The 24,811-nt window shown below is 37.2% G+C and overlaps 1 protein-coding gene and 1 non-coding gene across 6 annotated transcripts in view; one reads left to right on the plus strand and one right to left on the minus strand.

Moving 5' to 3' along the window:
* Nucleotides 1-24,811, plus strand: part of JAK2 (Janus kinase 2) — a 168,274-nt gene that overhangs the window by 25,717 nt on the left and 117,746 nt on the right. The window contains exon 3 of one of the 5 annotated variants that reach the window (XM_055087198.1): nucleotides 3,588-3,660. The exons of 3 other annotated variants lie outside the window; for them this stretch is intronic. In XM_055087198.1, the coding sequence (XP_054943173.1) occupies nucleotides 3,588-3,660 (73 nt within the window). Of the gene's footprint in view, nucleotides 1-3,587; nucleotides 3,661-3,706; nucleotides 3,789-24,811 lie in introns of those variants that run through there. One more of the 5 variants, XM_055087200.1, reaches the window with a different exon arrangement.
* On the minus strand, nucleotides 12,700-12,775 carry TRNAV-CAC (transfer RNA valine (anticodon CAC)). Its single transcript is given in 2 exon segments — nucleotides 12,700-12,734; nucleotides 12,739-12,775. It is a non-coding gene; the product is annotated as a tRNA-Val (tRNA).

Here is a 24,811-nt window from a genome sequence, read left to right on the forward strand (position 1 = left end):
TTTGTGTCTGTCCCCAGTGGCTAAGGTTGGTTCAGTGGTTTGAGTAGGTTTCCTGGTTGGGGGGACTAGTGCCTCTGTTCTGGTGGATGAGGCTGGATCTTGTCTTTCTGATGGGCAGGTCCACATCTGGTGGTGTGTTTTGGGGTGTCTGTAGCCTTATTATGATTTTAGGCAGCCTCTCTGCTAATGGATGGGCCTGTGTTCCTGTGTTGCTAGTTGTTGGGCATAGGGTGTCCAGCACTGTAGCTTGCTGGTCGTTGAGTGAAGCTGGGTCTTGATGTTGAGATGGAGATCTCTGGGAGATTTTTGCTGTTTGATATTACATGGAGCTGGGAGGTCTCTTGTGGACCAGTGTCCTGAGGTTGGTTCTCCCACCTCAGAGACAGCCCTGACGCCTGGCTGGAGCACCAAGAGCCTTTAATCCACACGGCTCAGAATAAAAGGAAGAATAAATAGAAAGGAAAGAAAGAAAAGGAAGGAAGGATGGAAGAAAGAAAATAAAGTAGGATAAAATAAAGTTATTAAAATAAAAAATTATTAAGAAGAAAAAATTTCTAAAGTTAAAAAAAAAAAAAACGGGACAGTCAGAACCCTAGGACAAATGGTGAAAGCAGAGCTATACAGACAAAATCTCACACAGAAGCACACACATACACACTCACAAAAAGAGAAAAAGGGGAAAAAATAATATATCTTGCTCCCAAAGTCCACCTCCTCAACTTGGGATGATTCGCTGTCTATTCAGGTATTCCACAGATGCAGGGCACTTAAAGTTGATTGTGGAGTTTTAATCCGCTGCTTCTGAGGCTGCTGGGAGAGACCTCCCCCCTCCTCTTTGTCCGCACAGTTCCTGGGGTTCAGCTTTGGACTTGGCCTCGCCTCTGCGCGTAGTCGCCCAAGGGCGTCTGCTCTTCGCTCATACAGGACGGGGTTAAAGGAGCAGCTGATTCGGGGGCTCTGGCTTACTCAGGCCGTGGGGAGGGAGGGGTACGGATGTTGAGCGAGCCTGCGGTGGCAGAGGCCGGCGTGACGTTGCACCAGCCTCAGGCGCGCCGTGCGTTCTCCTGGGGAAGTTGTCCCTGGATCACGGGACCTTGGCGGTGGCGGGCTGCACAGGTTCCCGGAAGTGGAGGTGTGGAGAGTGACCTGTGCTTGCACACAGGCTTCTTGGTGGCGGCAGCCGCAGCCTTAGCAGCTTATGCCCGTCTCTGGTGTCTGCACTGATAGCTGCGGCTCGCACCCGTTTCTGGAGCTCCTTTACGTGGCGCGCTTAATTCCTTCTCTTGCACCAGGAAACAAAGAGGCAAGAAAAAGTCTCTTGTCTCCTCAGCAGCTCCCTGCCCGTCTCTGGAGCTCCTTTAATCAGTGTGCTTAATCCCCTCTCCTCGTGCCCCAGGAAGCAAAGAGGGAAGAAAAGTTCTCTTGCCTCTTTGGCAGCTCCAGACTTCTCCCGGACTCCTTCCCAGCTAGCCGTGGTGCACTAACCCCCTCAGTCTGTGTTCACGCAGCCAACCCCAGTCCTCTCCCGGCTTCTCCCGGCTTCCCCCGCCCAACCCGGCGGGTGAGCAGACAAGCCTTTTGGGCTGGTGAGTGCTGGTCGGCACCGATCCTCTGCGGGAATCTCTCCGCTTTGCCCTCCGCACCCTGTTACTGCGCTCTCCTCCGCGGCTCCGAAGTTCCCCCTGTCCGCCACCCGCAGTCTCCGCCCTCCAAGGGGCTTCTAGTGTGTGGGAACCTTTCCTCCTTCAAGCTCCCTCCCGCTGGTGCAGGTCCCGTCCCTATTCTTTTGTCTCTGTTTATTCTTTTTTCTTTTGCCCTACCCAGGTACGTGGGGAGTTTCTTGCCTTTTGGAAGGTCTGAGGTCTTCTGCCAGCGTTCAGTAGGTGTTCTATAGGAGCAGTTCCACGTGTAGATGTATTTCTGATGTATCTGTGGGGAAGAAGGTGATCTCTGCATCTTACTCTTCTGCCGTCTTCTCCCGAGCTGCCTGTATTTGTTCTTGACAAGTGCTCTTAAGGAGGCTGTGTTCTAGAGTTTGGGCAAGATAACTCTTTTAGCAGTTTGTATTTTAAAAAGGCCTCTTTCTCTCTATAGTCTCAGGTGAGTTTGGGCATTGTTTTGTACACCTTCTGGGATATTTACATTCCAAAGATATAGTAAGGTTTACATCTTTAAGGGACAGCGAAAGAATGCAAGTTTTCTCTTGGGAGTTTTGGAGTGTATTTGCCTCTTACCAGAACTCTCAGGTAATTACTATTTAAATTTTTACTTCTTAGTGCATAATATGACCTTAGTCCAATTCACTGTAGGGGAGAAATCCTCTAATATCATCCCTATCATGCCTTGAATATTAGCCTCTAGCTGAGTCATTTCCTGGTCAATTGCAGGCGGTCCTGGGAGAGGTTCTGGCCATCTCTTTCCTCCATGAGGGGTGGTATTTAGACCATTGCCCCATAGACCCAAATGGTCTTCCGGAGGGTCAGGGATAGAGTTGGGGACAAGAGGTGTGTAAGAGGGAGGAGAAGGGAGATTTATGCCAGATTTGATTATTAATTTTGTTCTGAGTTCAATTTCTGTTCTTTTATCTCGTTGAAGGAGTACCTAAGGCTAGTCGTTATACTCCTTTGTATCCGCTTTTAACTTTGGTCTTTCCATAGGTACCAATAAGACAGTTAAGATGAGAAAACTTAAAAGTTTTTCCAATTCAAAGGATCTACTGTCTGGGCATTGACAAGTAGGATCTTCTAAATAGCAACTTAAACCATAAATAAGCATTTTTATGGCTTTACTATGGATGCAAGAGGTGTCCCCAAAGAGAGGGCAAGAGTTGCAGCTCTCACATTATCCAGAAAGTTCATACCCCAAAGATAGTCTAAGAAAGCAAAGTCCTTTGTTGCATAGGTGTAACAATTATGTAGTGAAAACTGTATCTCTGGTTTCCCCAAGAATGTGAGACACCTCCGATTACAGACCTGCTAAACTGTAACACTAGGCAGGTGTTACTGGAATGGGACTTTTCCAGCACTAACAAAACAACAAAGGTTAGATGACAGAGGCCCCTTATGGACTGGGACCCCTTATGACAGATTACCCTGAGATCTCACACTGCTGGACAGAGTGCTGCTTGTGACTTCATGTCTCAGTACCCCAGTATGTTTGATTGATCACCTTGGTACACCCTGGCAAGTGTACCTTTCCGATGGTAGAGATCAGAGAGAATATTTTCACTGGACACAAAGCCAAGCTCTCAGGATGTAGAACAAGGTGAAGTGAAAAACCTCATCTGGTTTTTACATAGGGAACCCATAGCAGAGTTTGTCTAAACAAATACTGGTCTGATGAGAACTGAACTCACTAGTCTGTGAAATCTGGTTCAAACAGCAGGCTTATAGGGCTTATGCCTATGTTCTAGCCTGTGGATTTTCCTCCTTAGTACAAATGACACAACAGAGACAAATAAAAATGGTGACCATCTCTGGGAGGAAAAGGATCAATAAAAACCAAAAGTACTCATATTAAATTTACTGGAGTTTCTATGCCAAAGAAACTTGTTACACAAATATTTTCTTCTGTTAATCTAAATTTAGAAAGAAGAAAAGGGCTGTCACCACTTTTGCTTTCACTGGAACCCTACAGACAGAGATCCAGAAGGCGGACATGGTAAGAATTCTTACCTGCTGCAAGCTCTTATCAGAGGTTCCAGGATTTCTCAGCTGCAGCAGTCCTGGGAACAGGCAGTTTTCCAGCAAATGAAGATCCTACTGACTGTGCCAAAACTGTTGAGGAAGGTAAAATTTCCCCTCTACTTCTCTTGGTTCTTTTGGCTGGTCTAATAATTAAATTGGCTCAAGACAGATTAACAGGAGAAAAACAAATTTTATTTGATACATATGGAGGTCCCATAGATACGGGACCTAAGAAATGACCAAAGAAGGCTGTTGATATACCCTTTTAGACAAAAAAACAATTATTTGTGAAGTTTTGGGACAGCAAAGGGATTTGGGCTTGGGGTAGCAAATTAATGAAGTAACTGAGTGTATATAGCTTTCTCAACGTTGAATTCCCTGTCTCTGGTGATAAGGATGCCTTCTATCCTCCTAGTGTACGGAGGATACCTTCACGTGGGAGATTTATTTCCCGCTTTCAAGAAACAAAGGTGGGTCAGAATGTTCTTCTTATACCAGCTGTTTAAGTAACTTTAATTCGAAATAATCAGTATGCTAAAATGGCATATTTTGGGGTGGCCTGCCCTGAACCCTATTATAGGTAAGAAGCAATCAAATACCCTCTCTTCTTACTCTTATATAAAGTTTCAGTTTCACGTGTTTCTTGAGTTTTTTTTCCCCGCTTCACTTAAAAACACCTGTCAGTACCTAATACCATTTACCAATAATTTGTCCATTTTGGTGCTTACTGCTGTACCTTAAGTACTTTCTGTCTGAATTCTCTTCTTATTAAAATGTATCTTTTAATAGATCTGTTAATCAGAATATGTGTGTAATTTAACATTCTGTCTTTGTATTGCTTTGAAATGTCTGAAAATAACCATTTTTTCACTCTTGAAAAATAGTTTCCTTGATGGTTTTCCATGTCTCTTAACTATATTTTCTTTTTTTTTGTCTTTATCATTGTTGCTTTCTGGTTGAATATCTTAGTGCTACCTTCCAATTTACTACTCCTCTCTTCATCTGTTTCTAGGTTATCATTATCCCACATATTCTGCTGAAATTATTTTCTTTTATAGTTCTTCTTTTCATGAATGTTAATCTTTCCCTTGTATCTTTGATCATGACTAATAATTATTGTAAAGTTTTTATGAGACCATATCGTTCCTTTGATCTCGGGCACTGTTATTTATAGAGTTCCCAGTGTTATTGTAACTTATAGCCAGGGTGAGAACCATTGTTTTAAATTATTTCAGTACGATGTACAGTGATTGTATCAACATTTTAAAGGTGAAGGAAGTCAAAGAAGAAATGTGCTGAACAATGTGATGAGATTAGACAAGGGACAAGAATTGGGACTAGTAATTCTTCAACTAGATTATAAATTAAATATTTAAGTATCTATAGTCAGGGAAAAGTTTAAAAAGGTATCTTTCGTAAGTTCTTACAATGCTTTTTTTCTTGCAGATTTATTCAAACTGGTTTTGTAAAGGAGAGTGTTAAGTTTGATCAGTTATATTTTAGAAATACAATGGTGATAGTACTGAATATCTTAAAAATATCCTGTTTGGGATATTTTTAAGGATAATTAGAGACACTTTGTTGTTTTGTCTGAATAGTAATAAATTAAACTTTTACTGCATTTAGAGATCAGTATCTTTAGCTTTAGTAAATTTTACAGAGTTCTTTAACACCTGCATGAGAGGTGAATTATAACATACAAAATAAAATCTGGGACTTTATATTCTGAAATTTTCTTATTGAATAACCTGAAAACACTCTTCTTAAGAAATGCTAGATAAAATATAACAGACATCCTTTAAAAAAAACTTTTTTGTTAGGGAGAATTTTAAACATAAAGAAGTAGAGATAAAGAAAGTATAATGAACTCTCATACTTTTATCACTCAGCTTCAATAGTCCTTATAACCTGTGGTCAATTCGGTTCCATCTGTTTTCCCCAGTACTGGGTTATTTTGAAGCACATTGTAGACATCATATTTTTTTTCATTAATATTTCCTTATGTACCTCTAAAATATAGGAACTTTTTTTAAAAATAAAGGAATCACAATTCCTTAACATCTATAGGTATTTAGCAAGTAATTAAATTTCTAATTGATATATCATAAATGTTTTTTCTTTTTTATAGTTTTTTTAAAAATGCTAAGATCCAAATAGGTCTACAGCTGTGACTTTACAGTTTCTTTTAATCTATTGATATATGTTTCCTTCATCTCTTCTCTTTTTTTTTTTTGCTTTTTTAACTATGTTGGTTCTGGTTTCCCACAATACAGGTTTTGCTGATCATATCCTCATGGTGTAGTTTAATCTTTTCCTCTGTTCTCTGCATTTCCTGTAAATTGGTATTTTACAGGCTTGATTGAATTCAAAATTCTCATATACTGCCAGAAAATATTTTATGTATTCATGTCTTCTTATTATTTTTACTTCTTCAGCTGATTCCCCTTTAGTCCTTTTTATAAGGTCCTTCCAAATTCCTTATTCCCTTATAAATTGGGTTGTCTGTAGCATCAGTTTCCTTCTGCTTTCTTACCTTCATTGAATGTTGCCTTTCCTAAAGATATTGCATTACATCTACCCTAAGGTCTAGAGGAAGTATTTACATGGCTATTTCTATAACATCTACTACGCTAATACAAAACCAAAAAACCTTGTCGTTTGAGATGATTATGATGCAGCTTATATCATCCTCAGTCTACCCTGATGTTGTCTGCTACTCTTTCCTTGTCTACTTCCATGTCATTAATTGAGAATTTTTGGCATCTAACTTAGTTTTTCTTTAAACCACTTCTCCTAACATTATCATAGTTCATTTCATTATCTGTTGAAGAACTCACCCAAGGACACCTTACAGTTTCTGTCTTTGACTCTGCAGTGTTGTCCATACTTTACAACAGTAGTCCATCTCTGAAGTTGTAAACTGTTAATTATACCACTCTGGTTTTATCCTCCTGTTTTTAGCTTTCTTTTTGTACACTGTGCTCTTGATCTTGTTCCTTGCTATCTATTCTAGGGCTAACACCTCGTTCCTTTGTTTGTTTTTCACCACTTTCTTTGGTATTATCATTATTTTCCCCCTCTAGTAGCTCAAGAATATGTTTTAGCTTATTTTTATATTCTCCTTTGATCTTTAACTATCAGCAGTTATCTATCCTTTTTCTTTTCTGCTCTTCACCCTTAAGAATAGCCTTGCCACCTTGATTTTATTTCCTAATTACTCTCTTATTTTTTTCCCCTAGATGTTTCATTTACGTTGGTTTAAAAAGTCAGATCACACGGAAGAGCTAATAATCCACAACTATCCAGTTGCAATGAAAAGCTCTGTTCTTCCAATTTTAATCCTTTTCTCCGGAGGGAGACCATTTTGACTCTGTTAACTTCTGGTATTTCAGTCTCTTTGTTACCTATACCACTGTGTTCCTCCTCTTTTCCTCAGATTACACATTTCACTATTTTATTTCTTATATTAGCTATCATTGTAACCTAAGGTAATATATTTGTAACTTTATTACTTGTTCCAGCAACCATTGGCAATATTTGTTGATTTCTCAATTTCTAAGGTTAACACTTCTCTCCCAAGCTTCTGTTTAGCTTTCCTCCTTGCTTTCACCTCTCAGCCTCTATAAAATTTGTACTTTTATGTTAAGACTAACATTTATGTTCTGTTCAGTAACCATACTTAACACTTTAGTGCTTTGTAGGTAATGTTAAATTTGAAAAACAACAACAATGCTTATATTATATTGAGGATTTTTTGTTTTAGAGCCTAGGAATATGCTATAATTTCATCCCGTTTCTTGTAAAGTTTTCTCCCACTAGAATTGCCTTTTTTACTTTCACGTTTTCCTTTATCATGTCCTCGCTGGGTGTTTTGTTTTTGTTCTGAACTAAATCATAGCAAGCAGTCTAACACTCAACTTTTTTCTGAAATCTTTCTTCTAGAGTCCCTCTGCTCCTGTTGGGTCTGAGTGTGCTTCAGGCTTGCTGCCCAGCATTCATCATATAACTTAACTCTACTACTTTCCAGGATTGAATCTATTTTCTGGACCTGATATCATCTCTTTGGATATACTCCTCTGGTTTGGTATATTATATCTTAAGAAAGTAACTTCTTAAATGCTGCTTTTGAGGTAAACTTTGAATCTTCGAATGTTTGGGAATGCCTGTATTCTTCTGGGTAAGAATTCTAAGTTGAAAGCCTTGCTTGAGATGAGGAAACTCAAAATAATGAAACCAAATGAAAATAAAAAGCCATTCTTACCCTTCAGATCCTTTCCCTATAGGTAGTCTTTACTAACTTCTTAATTACCAAGTGCAGTGAATTTTTTCTCTTCTGTTTCTATCTTATTTAACCTCTTCATAATACTTGATAACTCTTCTCATAAAACTCTTTGCTCTTCTTTTCTTTTCTAAGGGAACCTTATTTTTATTAAAATACACAGAAAAATGCAGTAATCAATGAATTTTTACACAGTTAATTCTAGTTTTCCTCTTATTTCTGTCCGTTTCTTTTCAAGTTCTTTGCTACATTCTTCTTTATGCCCTCCATCCCTGACATTTCTGGGTAGTCCTTAAATGTGTGACCTCAAGGATTTGATCTATGACCTTCTTCTCTTCCTACCTTATACCTTATATCTGGGCTTCATATATGTCTATGATTATAGCTACCTTCTTTATGTATAATGACTATGAAATCTGTAGCAAAAGCACATTATGTTCCTCTTAGCCTTCATAAATCTAGCTGCCTATAGGATATCTCAGTCTGGATATATCACAGGTAACTCATTTCATAATGTGCCAAATTGAATTCATCATTCCTCCAAAACTATCCTTGTTCTATATGTCCTATTCTGTGAATTGTAATACTGGATACCCAGCCTCTCAAATCCCAAATCAAGAAATCCTTTCTAACTACTCATATATCAAGCTGATTACTACAAATCTTCCTTTTAATTGTCTTGTAGGTGCTTCTGACTCCAAATATCTAAAATTCATCTTTCCTTTCAAGCTTACTCTTCTTCTGTGTCTTGGTGCTTCCTATATACCTACACAGTAAGAAATCTCAGATTCAGGATGGATTCCTCAGGGATCAAGGTATGCAGTGCACAGCCCAGTCATTTTCACCATATATATTCTATTATAGTTTCTGAAATAATTTATTGTTTCATATCTGAGACCTTTTTCAAACAATAGTTACTGAAAAGTAGATCCAAATTCTTATTCACTCATGATTTCTGTTGAAAACATGATGTTCCCATTACCATTGACAAGAAGCTCAAACTGGACTGTCTCTGCCCTTGTGCAATTTATGTTATGTAATTTTCTTGGCTGTCCCCATACTTGGATGTTTGGTTATAGTTTAGGGAGGTATTGCATTAGATATGATTGACCAAGTGTGAACTGAAAAGTATGTTTGGCTAGCCAAATATGTGGTAGAAATGGACAAACTTAAAGTAGAAATGAGAAGAGATGAAGACAACAAAAGTTTAGTTGTTTTGATGCTAAACAGGTATCTGGGGTAATTGTTTAACATTTCTGTTTTTCCTAAAAATACACATACTCAAAAAAAAAGTTTTATTGAGACATAATTCACATACCATATGATTCCCCCTTAGCCATACATTTTAATTTTAAATTGGAGAAGCAAAACTAGAATCTATATGAGCATGAATAGTGAGAAATTGTATTCAGATATTATTCCAACACCTTTAATAATAGAGTTTATATTTTTCTCAAACCATTCTCAAAGAACTTTTTAAGTTTAGTAGTTGAGGGTGAGGGATTATGGAAAAGACAACCATTTGTCTTCTAGAATGGTGTTAGGGACAAAGGAACAGAAGGAAAGGATTTTCCGTGTTACAGATTTTCCAATCATAACTTTTTCCTCACTAGTTTCTGTGATTTTGCAGTAAATATTTCTGTGCTGTGCTTCAGCAATTTCTTTTGCTTCTGTTATCAGAAACTGCTAAAATCAGACCTCAGGATGGAAGCTGGTGAGAGAATGCCTTTTTGAGTACATTTCTTTTAAAAAATAAATGTACTTTTGTGTGAAATCCTTTTGATTTAATCCTGTACAATCTTGAAGATAATGTATCTTCTTGACTAGGTTTGAATACAAGTAATATTTAGCATAAATGCAAGATAGGAGAGTCCTGGAGGGGCAGCAATTCAAAGAAAAGATATACTTATTTATTGAAATGTCTTAGGTTGCATGAAGAGTTGAGAGTATATCTGGAGAAGTATATCAGTTAGGATTTGGTTTGGCTGCATATTACCGAATATACAAATAATAGTGGATTTATGTTTCTCTGAAGTAAAATAAGTTTGAAACTATAGATTATGCTGGACTTGGTGGCTCCCTGGTTGTCAGGAAGCTACTTACTTGTACTCTTTCTCTTCTTCCAACCTTTGCACTGACTTCCATTCTCAGGGTCACCTATGGTTGCAAGATGGTCATTGTATAGCTTCAGCTACTGTGTCTTCATTCTAGGTAACCTGAAGGAGGAAGGGGCAAGGAAAAAGTATGCACTTTATAGCTAAATCACCAAGGAGTAGAATTGTTGGATCATAGTGTGAATGTATGTATAACTTTGTAAGAAAGTGCTGAACATTTTTGCAAAGTGACTGTTCAGTTTAACATTCCTACCAGCAATGAGAGTTCCAGTTGCTCTACAACTTTTTAAACATTTGATATTGTTAGTCTTTTAAAAAGTTTCCATTTTGATGGGTGTGTGAAAGTATCTTTGGTTTTAATTTGTATTTCCCTAATGATTAGTGATATTCAGCTGTTATTCATAAGTACTTTTGGGCAATTTTATATCTCCTTTTTAAGTTTGTTCAAATGTTCCCCACCTCTTTTTTTATTACTGAATTAGAGGAGTTTCTGTTGTCATGAAGATATTTTCCATTTTTCTCTGGAATCTTTATTCCAGAAAAATGTCTATTCCTTGTACATTCCTTGTTTATTCCTTGTATATATATTCATTTGTATTATTTTTTAGATTCTACATGTAAGTGATATCATACAGTATTTGTCTTTCTCTGACTTATTTCATGAAGCATAACTTTCTCTAGGTCCATCCACATTGCTGTAAATGGCAGAATTTTTTTTTTTCTCGCTGAGTAACATTCCATTTTGTATATATACCACATCTTTTTTATCCATTCATCTGTTGCTGGGCATTTGGGTTGCTTCCATATCTTGGCTGTTGTAAATAGTGCTGATGTGAATGTAGGGGTGCATGTAGCTTTTCAAATTAGGCTTTGTTTTTTACGAGTATATACCCAGGAGTGGAATTGCTGGATCATGTGGTCGTTCTGTTTTTAGGTTTTTTTGTTTGTTTGTTTGGTTTTTTTTTTTTTTTTTTTGCGGTATGCGGGCCTCTCACTGTTGTGGCCTCTCCCGTTGCGGAGCCTGTGCTCTGGACGCGCAGGCTCAGCGGCCATGGCTCACAAGCCTAGCTGCTCTGCGGCATGTGGGATCTTCCCGGACGGGGGCACGAACCCATGTCCCCTGCATCAGCAGGTGGACTCTCAACCACTGTGCCACCAGGGAAGCCTATTTTTAGTTTTTTGAGGAAACTCCACATTGTTTTCCATAGAGGCTGCACCAATTTACAGTACCCACCAACATTGTAGGAGGGTTTTCTTTTCTCCACATCCTCTCCAACATTTATTATTGGTAGACTTTTTGATGATAGCCATTCTGACAGGTGTGAGGTGATATCTCATTGTTTTGATTTGCATTTCTCTAATAATTAGCAATGTTGAGTACCTTTTCACGTGCCTGTTAGCCATCTCTATGTCTTCTTTAGTAAAATGTTTATTCAGGTTTTCTGGCCTTATTTTTCTAACAATGTTTTAGTCATTTTTATTGCAGAGTTCTTGTAGATATTTCAATAGATTTGTTCCTAGATATTTTTTTGTTTAGTGTTGTTTACTGTTATAAATTATATTGGTTTAGAATGTTCATTTTTTAATTGTTTCTGATATATGGTATTACAATAGATTTTTATATATTGATTTTGTATCTTGCAACCTTACTAAATTCACTTAGTAATTTGTATTTTTTTTTAAAGGGAACTTTATTTATTGATTGATTGATTGCATTGGGTCTTCATTGCTGCGTGGGCTTTCTTTAGTTGCAGCGAACGGGGGCTACTCTTCATTGCAGTGTGCAGGCTTCTCATTGTGGTGGCTTCTCTTGCTGCAGAGCACAGGCTGTAGGTGTGTGGGCCCAGTAGTTGTGGCTCATGGGCTCTAGAGTGCAGGCTCAGTAGTTGTGGCCCACAGGCTTAGTTGCTCCGCGGCATGTGGGGTCTTCCTCCCAGTAGTTGTGGCTCATGGGCTCTAGAGTGCAGGCTCAGTAGTTGTGGCCCACAGGCTTAGTTGCTCCGCGGCATGTGGGATCTTCCTGGACCAGGCCTCAAACCTGTGTCCCCTGCATTGGCAGGTGGATTCTTAACCACTGTGCCACCAGGGAATCCCACTTAGTAATTTTTAGATTCTTTTAAGTTTTCTATTTACACAGTCATATCATGTGTGAATAATGATAGTTTTACTTCTTCCTTTCTAATCATTATACTTTTAATTTCTTTTTCTTGCGGTATTGCACTGGCCAGGACCTCCACTACAATGTTGAATAGAAGTCCTGATTTTGGACATGCATATTAAGTTTTTTAACTCAAGAAGAACAAGATCAATATTTTGCCATTAAGTAATTAATTTTAGGTCTTTTGTAGTTACTGTTAATCAGAATAAAGAAGTTTGCTTTTATTTTTATTAGTTTGCTGAGTTTTTATCATGAACTGTTGTATAATTTTAATAGAGGCAATTTTGGCATTTATTGAAATGATCATATGTTACTTTTCTCATTTATTCTAATAATGTGGGAAATTATATTGATCGAATTTTGATTGTTCAGTTAACCTTGCATTTCTGTTGTAAATAACTCAGTCGAGGTTCTTTTTGTTTTTTGGTTTTTTCCTGCACCACATGGCTTGCAGGATCTTAGTTCCCTGACCAGGGATTGAACCTGGGTCCTGGCAGTGAGAGTGAGTGCCAAGCCCTAACCACTGGACCACCAGGGAATTCCCAAACTCAGTCAAGATTTATTATTCTTTTAAAAATTACTGGATTCAATTTGCCAGTGTTTTTTTGTTGTTGGTTTTTGTTTTGGTTTGGTTTTTTTAGTATTTTTTCTTATATGCTTTATGAGAGTTATTTACCCACAATTTTCTTGTCATCTCCTTATTACATTTTGGTATCATGTTTGTGCTCTCTTAAAATGTGTAGAGAAATGTTTTTTAATTTTTGTTTACTGAGTTTTTATAAAGCTCATTGTTTATTTGTTCATCAGATGTTTGGAAAAATTCACCAAGAATGTCACTGGGCATTCATTGAATATTCTTTGTAGAAGAATTTTAAATTATACATTCAACTCATTTAACAAATATTAAAAATTTAGAATTTTATATATTTTCCTGTGTCAGTTTTTTTTTTTTTTTTCATGGTACGTGGGCCTCTCACTGTTGTGGCCTCTCCCGTTGCAGAGCACAGGCTCCGGACGTGCAGGCTCAGCGGCCATGGCTCACAGGCCCAGCCGCTCCGCGGCATGTGGGATCCTCCCAGACCGGGGCACGAACCCATGTCCCCTGCATCGGCAGGCGGACTCTCAACCACTGCGCCACCAGGGAAGCCCTCCTGTGTCAGTTTTAATAAGTTGTGTTTCTAAAGAAACTTGCCCAATTTCTTAGAATTTTTCAAACTTATTGCAGAATGTTTTTATACTCTTAAACATTTTTAATATTTAAGTTTTGGTAATGCTGTCAACTTTTCAATTCCTGATTTGGGTAATTTATGTTTTCTCTCTCTTTTTTCTTTATCAGTCTTTCTAGTATTTAAAAGCAGTTTATTAATGCTTCTAAAAAGCCAGCTTGTAAAGTTTGCTTTGGTCTGTTTTCCTTTTCACTGATTTCTGCTTATATATTTTTCCTTCTGTGGTCCTTAGCTGATTTGTTGTTCTTTTCCTAGCTTGTTGAAACAAAAGCTCATTAAATAATTTTTTTCAGCCTTTCTTTTTAATTGCATTTCACTCACTTTTTGGTTATCATTGAATTTAAAGTATTTTCTAACTTTTTTTTCGTCCCATGGGTTATTTTAAATTATGTTGCTTAATTTCTGAATATATGGGGATTTTAAAATTATTTTTCTGTTATTGATTTTTAGTTTAATCCCATTGTGATCAGAGAACATTGTGGAAAATAGTACATGTTGTGATACTTTTATCAGTGTTCATATTTTTCATAAGAAATTTTTAAGTGCCATTGGTAAGTTTACATCAGTTCAAATGCAGATCTTCATATTTTTCAGTGTTGTTTGTTTTTGTTGAAGTGTTAAACATAGCACGAATTTACAGAATACTGAGTATTATTGACTTTTAAAAAATAATTTAATATACTTTGTAACTGGAAAAATTTTCATCAGACTGTTAAGAGTGTTGATATACACTTTGCTGCACAGCAGAAATTTACACAACATTGTGAATCAACTATACTTCAGTAAAATTTTTAGAAAAGAGTGTTGATTCAGAGAATGAAAAGAATAGGTAGTGATAAAGCTGACTTTCACATTTTTCCGTGGTCCTCTTCAGTGTTGTTATTTCTTCAGTATTTTAAAGAATTACATAAATTAATCATGGTCTCTAACATTTAATCAACATTATGGGTCTTAAATAGATAAAATAGTTGCTTGCTCCATTGTTTATATTTTGAATGGAAATCATATAGAGTATGATTCCTTTAGTATTTGTTGATAATTGCTTTGTGGCCTAACATGTGGTCTACTTTCGTAAATATTTCAGCCACATTTGAAAAGGATGTATGTGCATCAGTTGTTAGGTGTTTCATTTTTTTTTTTGGCGGTACGGGGGCCTCTCACTGTTGTGGCCTCTCTGCCTCTCCCGTTGCAGAGCACAGGCTCCGGACGTGCAGGCTCAGCGGCCATGGCTCACGGGCCTAGCTGCTCTGCAGCATGTGGGATCTTCCCGGACCGGGGCACGAACCTATGTCCCCTGCATTGTCAGGCAGACTCTCAATCACTGTGCCACCAGGGAAGCCCAGGTGTTTCCTTTTGATTGCTTGTATTTCTCAGTGAAATGTAGGAAGTGGAAATTAAGAATGAGGGTTGCAGTTTTGGTGATTGAGGAGAAAGGAAAAGGTATGAGTTGTCTAGAATGAGAGTAAATGAACTAAGGAAATATAAAATGATAGGGGAGCAGCACTAAAGACCCATTTGAGGTTATCATTTATGAATTTAAAGAGCGATCAATCTGAATTCATGTATGTTTCCATCAGCCATAATTATATGTGATAGGTGGAAACTGAATAGTCAGAATTAAATTGAACTCTTTTAGTTTCTCCATTGTCTTTGGTGTTCTAACCCTTTGCTTTGATCTGTGCAAGTATAAGTCTTTTTAAAATTAATCTTTATCTCCTCTCAGAAGATTCTTTTAATATGAGCCGAGGTATCTTTAATGCCAATTAAATTTCTTCTTTTATTAAAAATTTTTTTTCTTCACTGTGTTCTTTTTCTTTCTCTATCTAGAGCTCTTAGAGTTGTACTTTCTGTGTTGATCCTCTACATTTCTTAGTTTTTTGCCTCTCTTTCTCTCTATCTCTGATACAGGAAACTGGGAGTTTGTCTTGACTTTGTCTTCCAGATTATTACTTGTCCTCCTTAGTTGTATTCAACCCTTTCATTGAAATGTACTTGTTTAAAAAAATGTAAACTGTTTTTATTTTCTGCTCCTTTTTGATGATCATGTAATGATACTTTGTATTTTCAAAATCTTCTGCAATCTCTCTGAGGGTAACAAGTAGAATATTTTTAAAAAATTTCTCTTCCTGTATTATCTCTATTTCTTTTGAGGTCAGTTGTTCTGCTGTTCATTTTTTTTTTTCAATTAAAAAAATTGATTTATATTATTTTTATTTTCGGCTGTGTTGGGTCTTCGTTGCTGCGTGTGGGCTTTCTGTAGTTGCGGCGAGTGGGGGCTACTCTTTGTGCGGTACACGGGCTTCTCATTGTGGTGACTTCTCTTGTTGCAGGGCACGGGCTCTAGGCACACGGGCTTCAGTAGTTGTGGCACATGAGCTCAGTAGTTGTGACTCACGGGCTCTAGAGCACAGGCTCAGTAGTTCTGGCGCACAGACTTAGTTGCTCAGCGGCATGTGGGATCTTCCTAGACCAGGGATCGGACCCATGTCCCCTGCATAGGCAGGTGAATTCTTAACCACTGTGCCTCCAGGAAAGCCCTGCTCTTCATTCTGATTTGACTTTTTTATGCTTCCTTCCTCCACCTCAGCTCCCAGTAGATGATGATCTTTGATTATCTTTGGATATTCGTGGGTCTTGTATGTGTGCAGAAAATTTTTTTATGCTTGTTGATGCTTTCTTCTGTGTACTTTATTTATTTTTTTGCAGTACATGGGCCTCTCACTGTTGTGGCCTCTCCCACTGTGAAGCGCAGGCTCCGGACGCGCAGGCTCAGCAGCCATGGCTCACAGGCCTAGCTGCTCCGTGGCATGTGGGATCTTCCTGGACCTGGGCATGAACCCGTGTCCCCTGCATCGGCAGGCGGACTCTCAACCACTGTGCCACCAGGGAAGCCCGTGTACTTTAAATAGAGTGTATTTCCTCTGCTCTCTGTCACCTATTCCCATCTGCTTTTAATCTTTCAGGAATTATTCTACATTTCTGATTTGCTGCTGGCACCTTTTCTTCTTTTTCCAAGCTATCATGGATTTATTTGTATAAAGATTTTCTTAAATTCTTTTTCATCCTTTTTAGCTATTGATGTCATCTGTTTTACTTGGACATCTATTATAAGCTACATCATACATTATTATCATTAATGCTTTAAACAGTTGTCAGTTTTCTGTTAAAAATTTTAAGAAGTGAAAGGAAATAGTCTGATTACCCACATGTGTATTATTTTGGGGTTCTTCATTCATTTTTGTATATATGAATATGTATCTGGTATCATCTCCCTTTAATCCAGAAAATTTCCTTGAGCATTTCTTGTAGTTTGGGTTTGTTGGTGGTGTGTTCATGCAGCATTCATTTATCCAGGAATAATGTTTGTTTTGACATAAATTTTGAAGGTTATTTTTTGTGGGTCATAGAATTTTAGGCTAACAGCTTTCTTTCCTCCCTACCAGCACTTTGCCTTCTGGCCTGAAGAGATGTCAGTTGTATTTCTTATCTTGGTGTTACTGTATGTTTGTGGCTGCTTTAAGATTTACTTTGTCTTTGATTTTTAGAAGTTTGATTATGATGTACCTAGGTATGGATTTATACTGATGGGGGTTAGGTAACTTTTTTTGATTAGTGGACTGTTGCTTTTTAAAGAACTTAGAAAAAAACTGGCTAATATTTTTCAAATATTTCTTCTGTATATATTTTCTCTACATCACATTTTTCTTTTGATGTTAAGTAAGTTTCAACTGATGGTTGTCTATTGTGGGTGATATATTGTATAAGCTCTGGATAGTGTAGATTTTAATTTTTCTCTAAAGTATTGAGTTTTGTTCTAGTAGGCAGTTCAGTTAAATCTACTGGCAGATTAGCTTGATCCTATGAAAACTTGGTTGTAGGCTCTGTTAGGACAGGTCTGTTTCAGTTTTGCCTTTATTTCTGATGTGGTTCTTATTCCTCAAGTATGGCTTTTCTGGAAGTTCAAATGGAAAGCATGAGGTGTTTACCTTTTAACTCCAAATTCTGCCTCTCCAAGGACTAAGCAGCTGTTGAAATCTCTTCATGACTCTTTCAGGTTTCCAGTTACTGCCTCTCCCTGGGCTTCTTGGATTTTCATCTCATACACAGAGGGGAGTTCAGGAGTCAGCCCCCCATGTCTCCCTTTCCCCACCCCCGGGATTTCTGCTTTCAACTTCTACCTCTTTTAGCAGCTCCAAAATTCATTCCCTGATACTTCTACCCAATAAGACTACAGCTTTGTACAAGAGCTCTGTCCTCTTTTCCAGTGCCTACATACGCCTTACACAGACTCTGTAGTCCCCTCAGGATAAAGATGGATAAATGTGGACCTCATTCAGTGTGATTTCATTCTTCAAGGATCAGATCCCATCCAGTTTCTCTCTGCTTTTGTTTGCTTGCCAGTGCCTTCAAACAGTGTTTTTAAAGTTTTCCAGAGCTTGTAATTCTTCTCAGCAGGAGCATTAGCCCAGGATAAATTACTCTATCATTACAGGAAGTCTGTATTTTTTTAAATGATTAAAAATTATCATTATTATTTACCATTTCACTGGTGTTTGGAGCTGAAGGAGAATGCTCGTGATTGTTTCAAATTTCTCTTTAAGGGAGTCAATACAGTCTTGGTCTTGAGACCTTATCCTTGAGTTTTCCACACACCAATCTCCTGTAATTGTACTGTATGAAATTAATTCATGATTATGAGCATGGTATTCATTCATTAAATATTTAGTAAGATCTATGTTTCAAGACTTCTAGCTGCTGAGAACAGATTGTTGAACAAGGCAGATGAGACCTTTTTAAATATTACAAGCTGTTGAAGCCTATAATTCAGTGGTGAAAGGATCACGTAAGAAGAGATACATGGTGAATTGAAGAGGTAGGCAGCAGACAGGTAATGTAGGACTCGTAGAGTTTTATTCTGAGTGTAATGGAAAGCCATGAGTGCATTTACAGGACCCCCTCCCAACCCCTGCCTGTAGCTTTAGATACAGGTCTAGTGCAGCGCAGGCAAAAATGCCTGTTCCCTTTTCTCCTTGGAAGGGGCTTAATACATACTTTTCCAGATGTTGCCTGAGAGTCTGGCTTCTAATCAGCCTGCATCTAGGGCCTGAATGCAGTATTCCTCTTTGGGACATGATGAGTCTTAGCACACCCTCAAGTACTGGGAACCACTAGGAACAAAGAAGGTGACTTGGACAGTCACAAAGGTTTGAGAGACATTTAGGAGCTTGGGCTGGGCTGATTGATGAGGTTCATCCCCTACACTAGATCTATCTGTCAAGACTGGGTGAGGTGGCTGTTTTATCCAGTGCACAGAAACCAACAGAGTCAAGGAAAATGAAAAAACAGAGGAATATGTTCCAAACAAAAGAACAAGATAAATCTCCAGAAACAGATCTTAATGAAACACAGGTAAGTGATTTACCTGATAGAGAGTTCAAAATAAGTCATAAAGATGCTCACTGAGGTTGGGAGAGCAGTGCATGAATGAAGTGAAAATTTCAACAAAGAGATCGAAAATATTAAAAAGTACCAACAGAAATCACAGAGCTGAAGAATGCAGTGACTGAACTGAAAAATTCAATAGAGGGATTCAACAGCAGACTAGATCACGCAGAAGAAAGGATTAGTGAACTAGAAGACAGGGCAGTGGAATTCAATCAGTGGAGCAATTTTTTAAAAAAAGTGAATATAACTTACGGGCCTTATCAAGAAGACTACTATATGCATTATAGGGTTCCCAGAAGGAGAAGAGAGAGAGAGAAAGGGGCAGAAAGCTTATTTGAAGAAATAATGGCTGAAAACTTTTCTAACTTGAGAAAAGAAACAGACATCCAGATCTAGGAAGCCTGAGAATATCAAATATGATGAATTTAAAGAAGCTCACACTGAGGCACATTATAATTAAATTGTTAAGAGTTAAACACAGGCAGAGAATCTTAAAAGCAGCAAGAGAAAGCAGTTACCTAAAAGGGAATCTGTGTAAGGTTATCAGCAGATTTTTTAGCAGAAACTTTGCAGGCGAGAAGAGAGTGGGCTGATACATACGAAATGCTGAAAGAAGAAATAAAGCCAACCAAGAATACTCTACCCAGGAAAGCTGTCCTTCAGAACTGAAGGAGAGATAAAGAGTTTTTCATACAAACAGAAACTAAAGGAATTCATTACCACTAGACCAGCCTTACAAGAAATATTTAAAGGAGTTATTTGAGCTGAAACGTGAGGGTGCTAGTTGGTCACAGTAAAACATATGAAAGTATAAAACTCACTGGTTAAGATAAATACATAGTCAAATTCAGAATACTGTAATGTTGCAAAGTTGGTGGGTAAATCACTTATAACTCTAGTATGAAGGTTGAAAGAAAGGTATTAAAATAACTAACTAAAGTAATATGTTAATGGGTACACAATATAAAAAGATGTAAATTGTGACATTAAAAACAAAATGTGAGGGGGGAAAGTAAAAATGTAGAGCCTTTGTGTGCATTAGAAATTAAGCTGTTATCAGCTTAAAAGAGACTGATATAAAAATAAGATATTTAATTTAAGCCTCATGGTAACCACACAAAAAAACCTATAGAATATAAACAAAAGATAAAGAGAAAGGGATCAAAGCATTCCACTACAGAAAATCATTAAATGTCAAAGTAAAAGAGCATGAAAGGAACAAAGGAATTAGAAAATGACCAGAAAACAATTAACAATAGGGTAATAGTACATTCATACCTTTCAATAAATACTTTAAATGTAAATTGACTAAATTCTATAGTCAAAAGATATAGAGTGGCTGCAGCAAGAGAGTGGCAACCAAGGAGCAGAGCACTTCACCATTGAACTGACGGAGGAGAACTTCCAGCAGCTCCAAGCTGAGCATGACAGACAGGCTAAGGAACTGTTCCTATTGAGGAAGACTTTGGAGGAAATGGAGCTGAGAATCGAAACGCAGAAACAGACCCTCAGTGCCCGAGATGAGTCTATTAAAAAGCTTCTTGAGATGTTGCAAAGTAAAGGTTTGCTGTCCAAAAGTCTTGAGGATGACAGTGAACGGATATGTAGGATGGCAGAGGCTGAGTCTCAAGTCAACCACTTGGAAGTGATTTTAGACTAGAAAGAGAAGGAAAACATACATCTTAGAGAGATGAAGAAGCCAAAGATCAGAGAGAGGAAGTAAGCTGCTCAAGGTCATGAAGTAGGAGCTGGTACATTGACTGATTGACTCTAGGGTGCAGGAGCCTACAGTATGCACGGGTGTGCCCAGTGTTTTCTGATTCCCCCTTTGCACTGACATTCCTTTAACTCAGTTGTTCTTGCTCCTGGAGCTTATGAGAACAATCCAGGAAGCTTAAAAATGCATGCAAGTTCCACCCCCAGATCTGATTAATTAAATTAGAATCACTAGAAAGGAGGCCCAGGTGATTCTACTGTGCAGAGAAAGTTGGCTGAGAACTCTTCTCTGCCCTTTATTCCTGGTCAGTTTTGTTTTGTTTTATTAAAATAAATTTATTTATTTATTTATTTATTTATTTAAAAAAAGGAAACTCATTTTAGCTTTGAAGACACACCTAGACTGAAAATTAAGGGATGGGGAAAATATTACATCAAATGGTAGCCAAAAGAAAGCACGGATAAGTATACTTATATCAGACAAAGTAGACTCTAAACCAAAGACTGTACCAAGAGATAAAGAAAGTCATTGTGTAATGATGAAGGGGTCAGTTCATCAAGAGGAACTAGTAACTACTTATGTACCCAAAAGAGGAACACCTAAACATATGAAGCAAACATTAACTGATCTGAAGGGAAAAATATGTAGCAATACAAAACTAGTAGGGGACTTTGATACCCTGCTTTGAACAATGGATAGGTCAGACAGAAAGTCAATAAGGAAATATGGGAATTTAATTACAGTTAGGTCAAGTTAGATCATATGGTCATCTCAATAGAGGCAGAAAAAGCATTTGACAGAATTCAACATCCATTTATGATAAAAACTCTCAACAAATTGGATATAGAAGAAATGTTCCTTAATTATAATAATAGAAGAAATGTTCCTTAATTATAATAAGTCGTGTATCACAAGCTCACATCTAACATCATACTCACTGATGAAAAGCTGAAAGCTTTCCCTCAAGATCTGGAACAAGACAAGGTTACCTATTTTTACCACTTTTATTCAAAATAGAACTGGAAGTTCTAGCCAGAACAATTATGCAAGAAAAGAGAAATAGAAGACACCAGTATCAGAAAGGAAGAAGTAAAAATGTCTCTATTTGCAGGTGACATGTTATTATATGTAGAAAACCCAAAAGACTCCACCAAGAAACTGTTAGAACTAATTAACAAATTCATTATAAGTTGCAGGATATAAAGTCAGTATACAGAAATCATTTGTGTTTGTATAAACTAAAAATGAACTACCAGAGAAATTAAGAAAAACAATCCCTATTACAATAGCATCAAAAATAATAAAATATTTGGGAATAAATTTAAGCAAGGAGTTAAATAACTGTACACTGAAAACTATATGACATTGATGCAAGATGTCAAAGAAGACACATATAAACAGAAAGATATGCTGTGCTCATAGATTGGAGGAATTACTACTGTTCAAATGTCCATACTACCCAAAGTGATCTTCAGATTCAATGCAATCCCTATCAAAATTCCAACTGCATTTTTCACAGACAGACAAAGAACAAACCTAAAATGTGTATGGAACCACAGAAGATTCCAAATAGCCAAAACTGTCTTAAGAAAGAACCAAGTTGGAGTCATCATAATTCCTAATATTAAACTATGTACAAAGCTGTAGTAATCAAAACAGCATGGTATTAAAAACAAACAAACAAACAGTATGGTATTGACATTAGAAACAGATGCATAGGTCAGTGGAATGGAATAGGAGAGCCCTGAACTAAACCCATGCATATATGGTCAATTAATTTTTGACAAAGAAGCAAAGTCTATACATGCGGAAAAGATGGTCTCTTCAATATATGGTGTTGGAAAAACTGGGTAGTCACATGCGAAAGGGTAAAACGAATCCTTATCTTACACCATGCAGAAAAATCAACTCAAAATGCATTAAAGAGTTGTACTTGAGACGTAAAACATAAGGGTTATGCTCTGTTGCATTGGTCTTGGCAATGATTTTTTTTTTTTTTTTGGATTTGATACAAAAGCAAAGTGAACAAAAAAAAATAAACAAGTGGGACTACATCAAACTAAAAAGCTTCTGCTTAGCAAAGGAAACCATCAACAGAATGAAAAGCCAACCTGGAGAAAATATTTGTCAACTACCCATCTGTTAAGAGGATAATATCTGAAATACATAAGGAACTCATACAACTCAATAACAACAAACCCAATTAAAAAATGGTCAAAGGATCTGAATTTTTTCCAGAGACATACAAAAATGGCCAACAGGTACATGAAAAGGTACTCAGCATCATTAATCATGAGGGAAATGCAAATCAAGACCATAGTGAGATATCACCTCACACCTATTAGGATGTTTATCATTCAAAGGACAAAAGATAAAAAATACTGGAGAGGATGTGGGGGAAAGGATCCCTTGTAAGTTTTTGGTGGGAATGTAAACTGGAAGAGCCACTATGGAGACAGTATGGCCTTCCTCAAGAAATTAAAAATAAATCTACTGTATGATCCAGCAATCCCACTTCTGGGTATATGTCCAATGGAAATTTAAACATTATTCTGAAGAGATATCTGTACTTCCACATTAATTGCAGCATCATTTGCAACAGCTGAGGTATGGAAACAACCTAAGTATCTGTCAACAGACGAATGGATCAAGAAAACGTGGTGTATATATATGTGCGCGTCTGCACACGCTCGCGCACACACACACACAGGAATATTATTCAGCTTTTAAAATGGAATACTTGTCATTTGTGACAACGTGGATGAGCCTGGAGGACATTATGCTAAGTGAAATAAGCCAGCCAGAGCCACAAATACTGCATGTTATCACTTATATGTGGAATCTTAAAAAGTTCAGGAAACAGACAGTAGAAAAGTGGTTGCCAGGGTTGGGGGAAATAGAAGTGAGTAAAAGGGTAGATTTTCACTTATAAGATAAATAAGTTCTGACGATCTGTGTATAACGTGACTGTGGTTGCTAGCACTGTGTTGTAGAATTGAAATTTTCTGAAGAATAGGATTTAAATGTTCCCTCACCCACCAAAACGGTAAATTCATTAGGTTGATAGAGGTGTTAATTGACTTAATGGGGGGAGCCTTTCACGATGTATACATATATTAAATCATCATGTTTTAGACTTTAAATATCTTATTTTATTTGTTAATTATACCTTAGTATAGCTGAAAAAAATTTATTTCAAAGACTACAACAGAAAAACCCTTAATGCCTCACTGAGAGATCTACTAAAAAATATATTTCAGTAAGAAAAAGTCCAAAAGGAAGGCATAGGATCCAAAATAATGGTGAGCACAAACTAATGAAATTCTAGCATATTTGCTCTTTAATGGCTAAGAATTCATCTGATGGCTTTCTATAGCTGAGTAACAGAGGAGAGTACGAGAAATATTTTTTAAAATTTCTATTTTTGAACAAATTAAAATTGTTTAAATTTGCATATCCAAATGCAGAGGAACTTCAAAAATCTTGCAGTTTTGCTCACAATTGCCAGTTTTTTGTTTTGTTTTTACACACTGATAGTTTTATATTATTTGAATAAGTATTAACTCTAGTATTTTCTGTAATAGAATAAGGTCCTTGTAGTTGAATGTAGAACTATGTTTCATATTGCAATTCACTTAATAATCACTTCATTTATTTAATATCTGTATTTAGAACAGTGCCTGGCATATAGTAAATGCTGTGCAAGTGTGTTTGCTATTATTCCCGTCCTCTTCCTTCACGTAGTGCATGATTTAAATGATTACATCTGTGGGGAAGGTTGTCAAATTTTCAGGTCTTCCAAATATCAGTCTCATGTTTTAGCTGCCAGCTAGATTTGGTCTAATTGCCCTGCTTTCGTTCCTAAATAAAAGTCTGTAAAACAGTAGTCTTCATTCTCCTCACCTTCCAAAGTCAAGGGACAAAGTCCTTCTAATTACAGATCTCCCAAGTTTGAAATCCTCATACTATCTTTTACTTCTGGCTTCTATATTCAGTTAGTCCTCATGGTGCATCAAGTCTTCCTCTTTTATTACCTCTAACCATCCAACTGTTGCTGTTTCAGTTCAGGATCTTAGTACTGCCTAGGTTATTTTTTTTTTTTTAACACTTTATTGGAGTATAACTGCTTTACAATAGTGTGTTACTTTCTCCTTTACAACAAAGTGAATCAGTTATACATATACAT

Source organism: Physeter macrocephalus, chromosome 9 (assembly GCF_002837175.3).
Source record: "Physeter macrocephalus isolate SW-GA chromosome 9, ASM283717v5, whole genome shotgun sequence".
Taxonomy (NCBI): Eukaryota; Metazoa; Chordata; class Mammalia; order Artiodactyla; family Physeteridae; genus Physeter; species Physeter macrocephalus.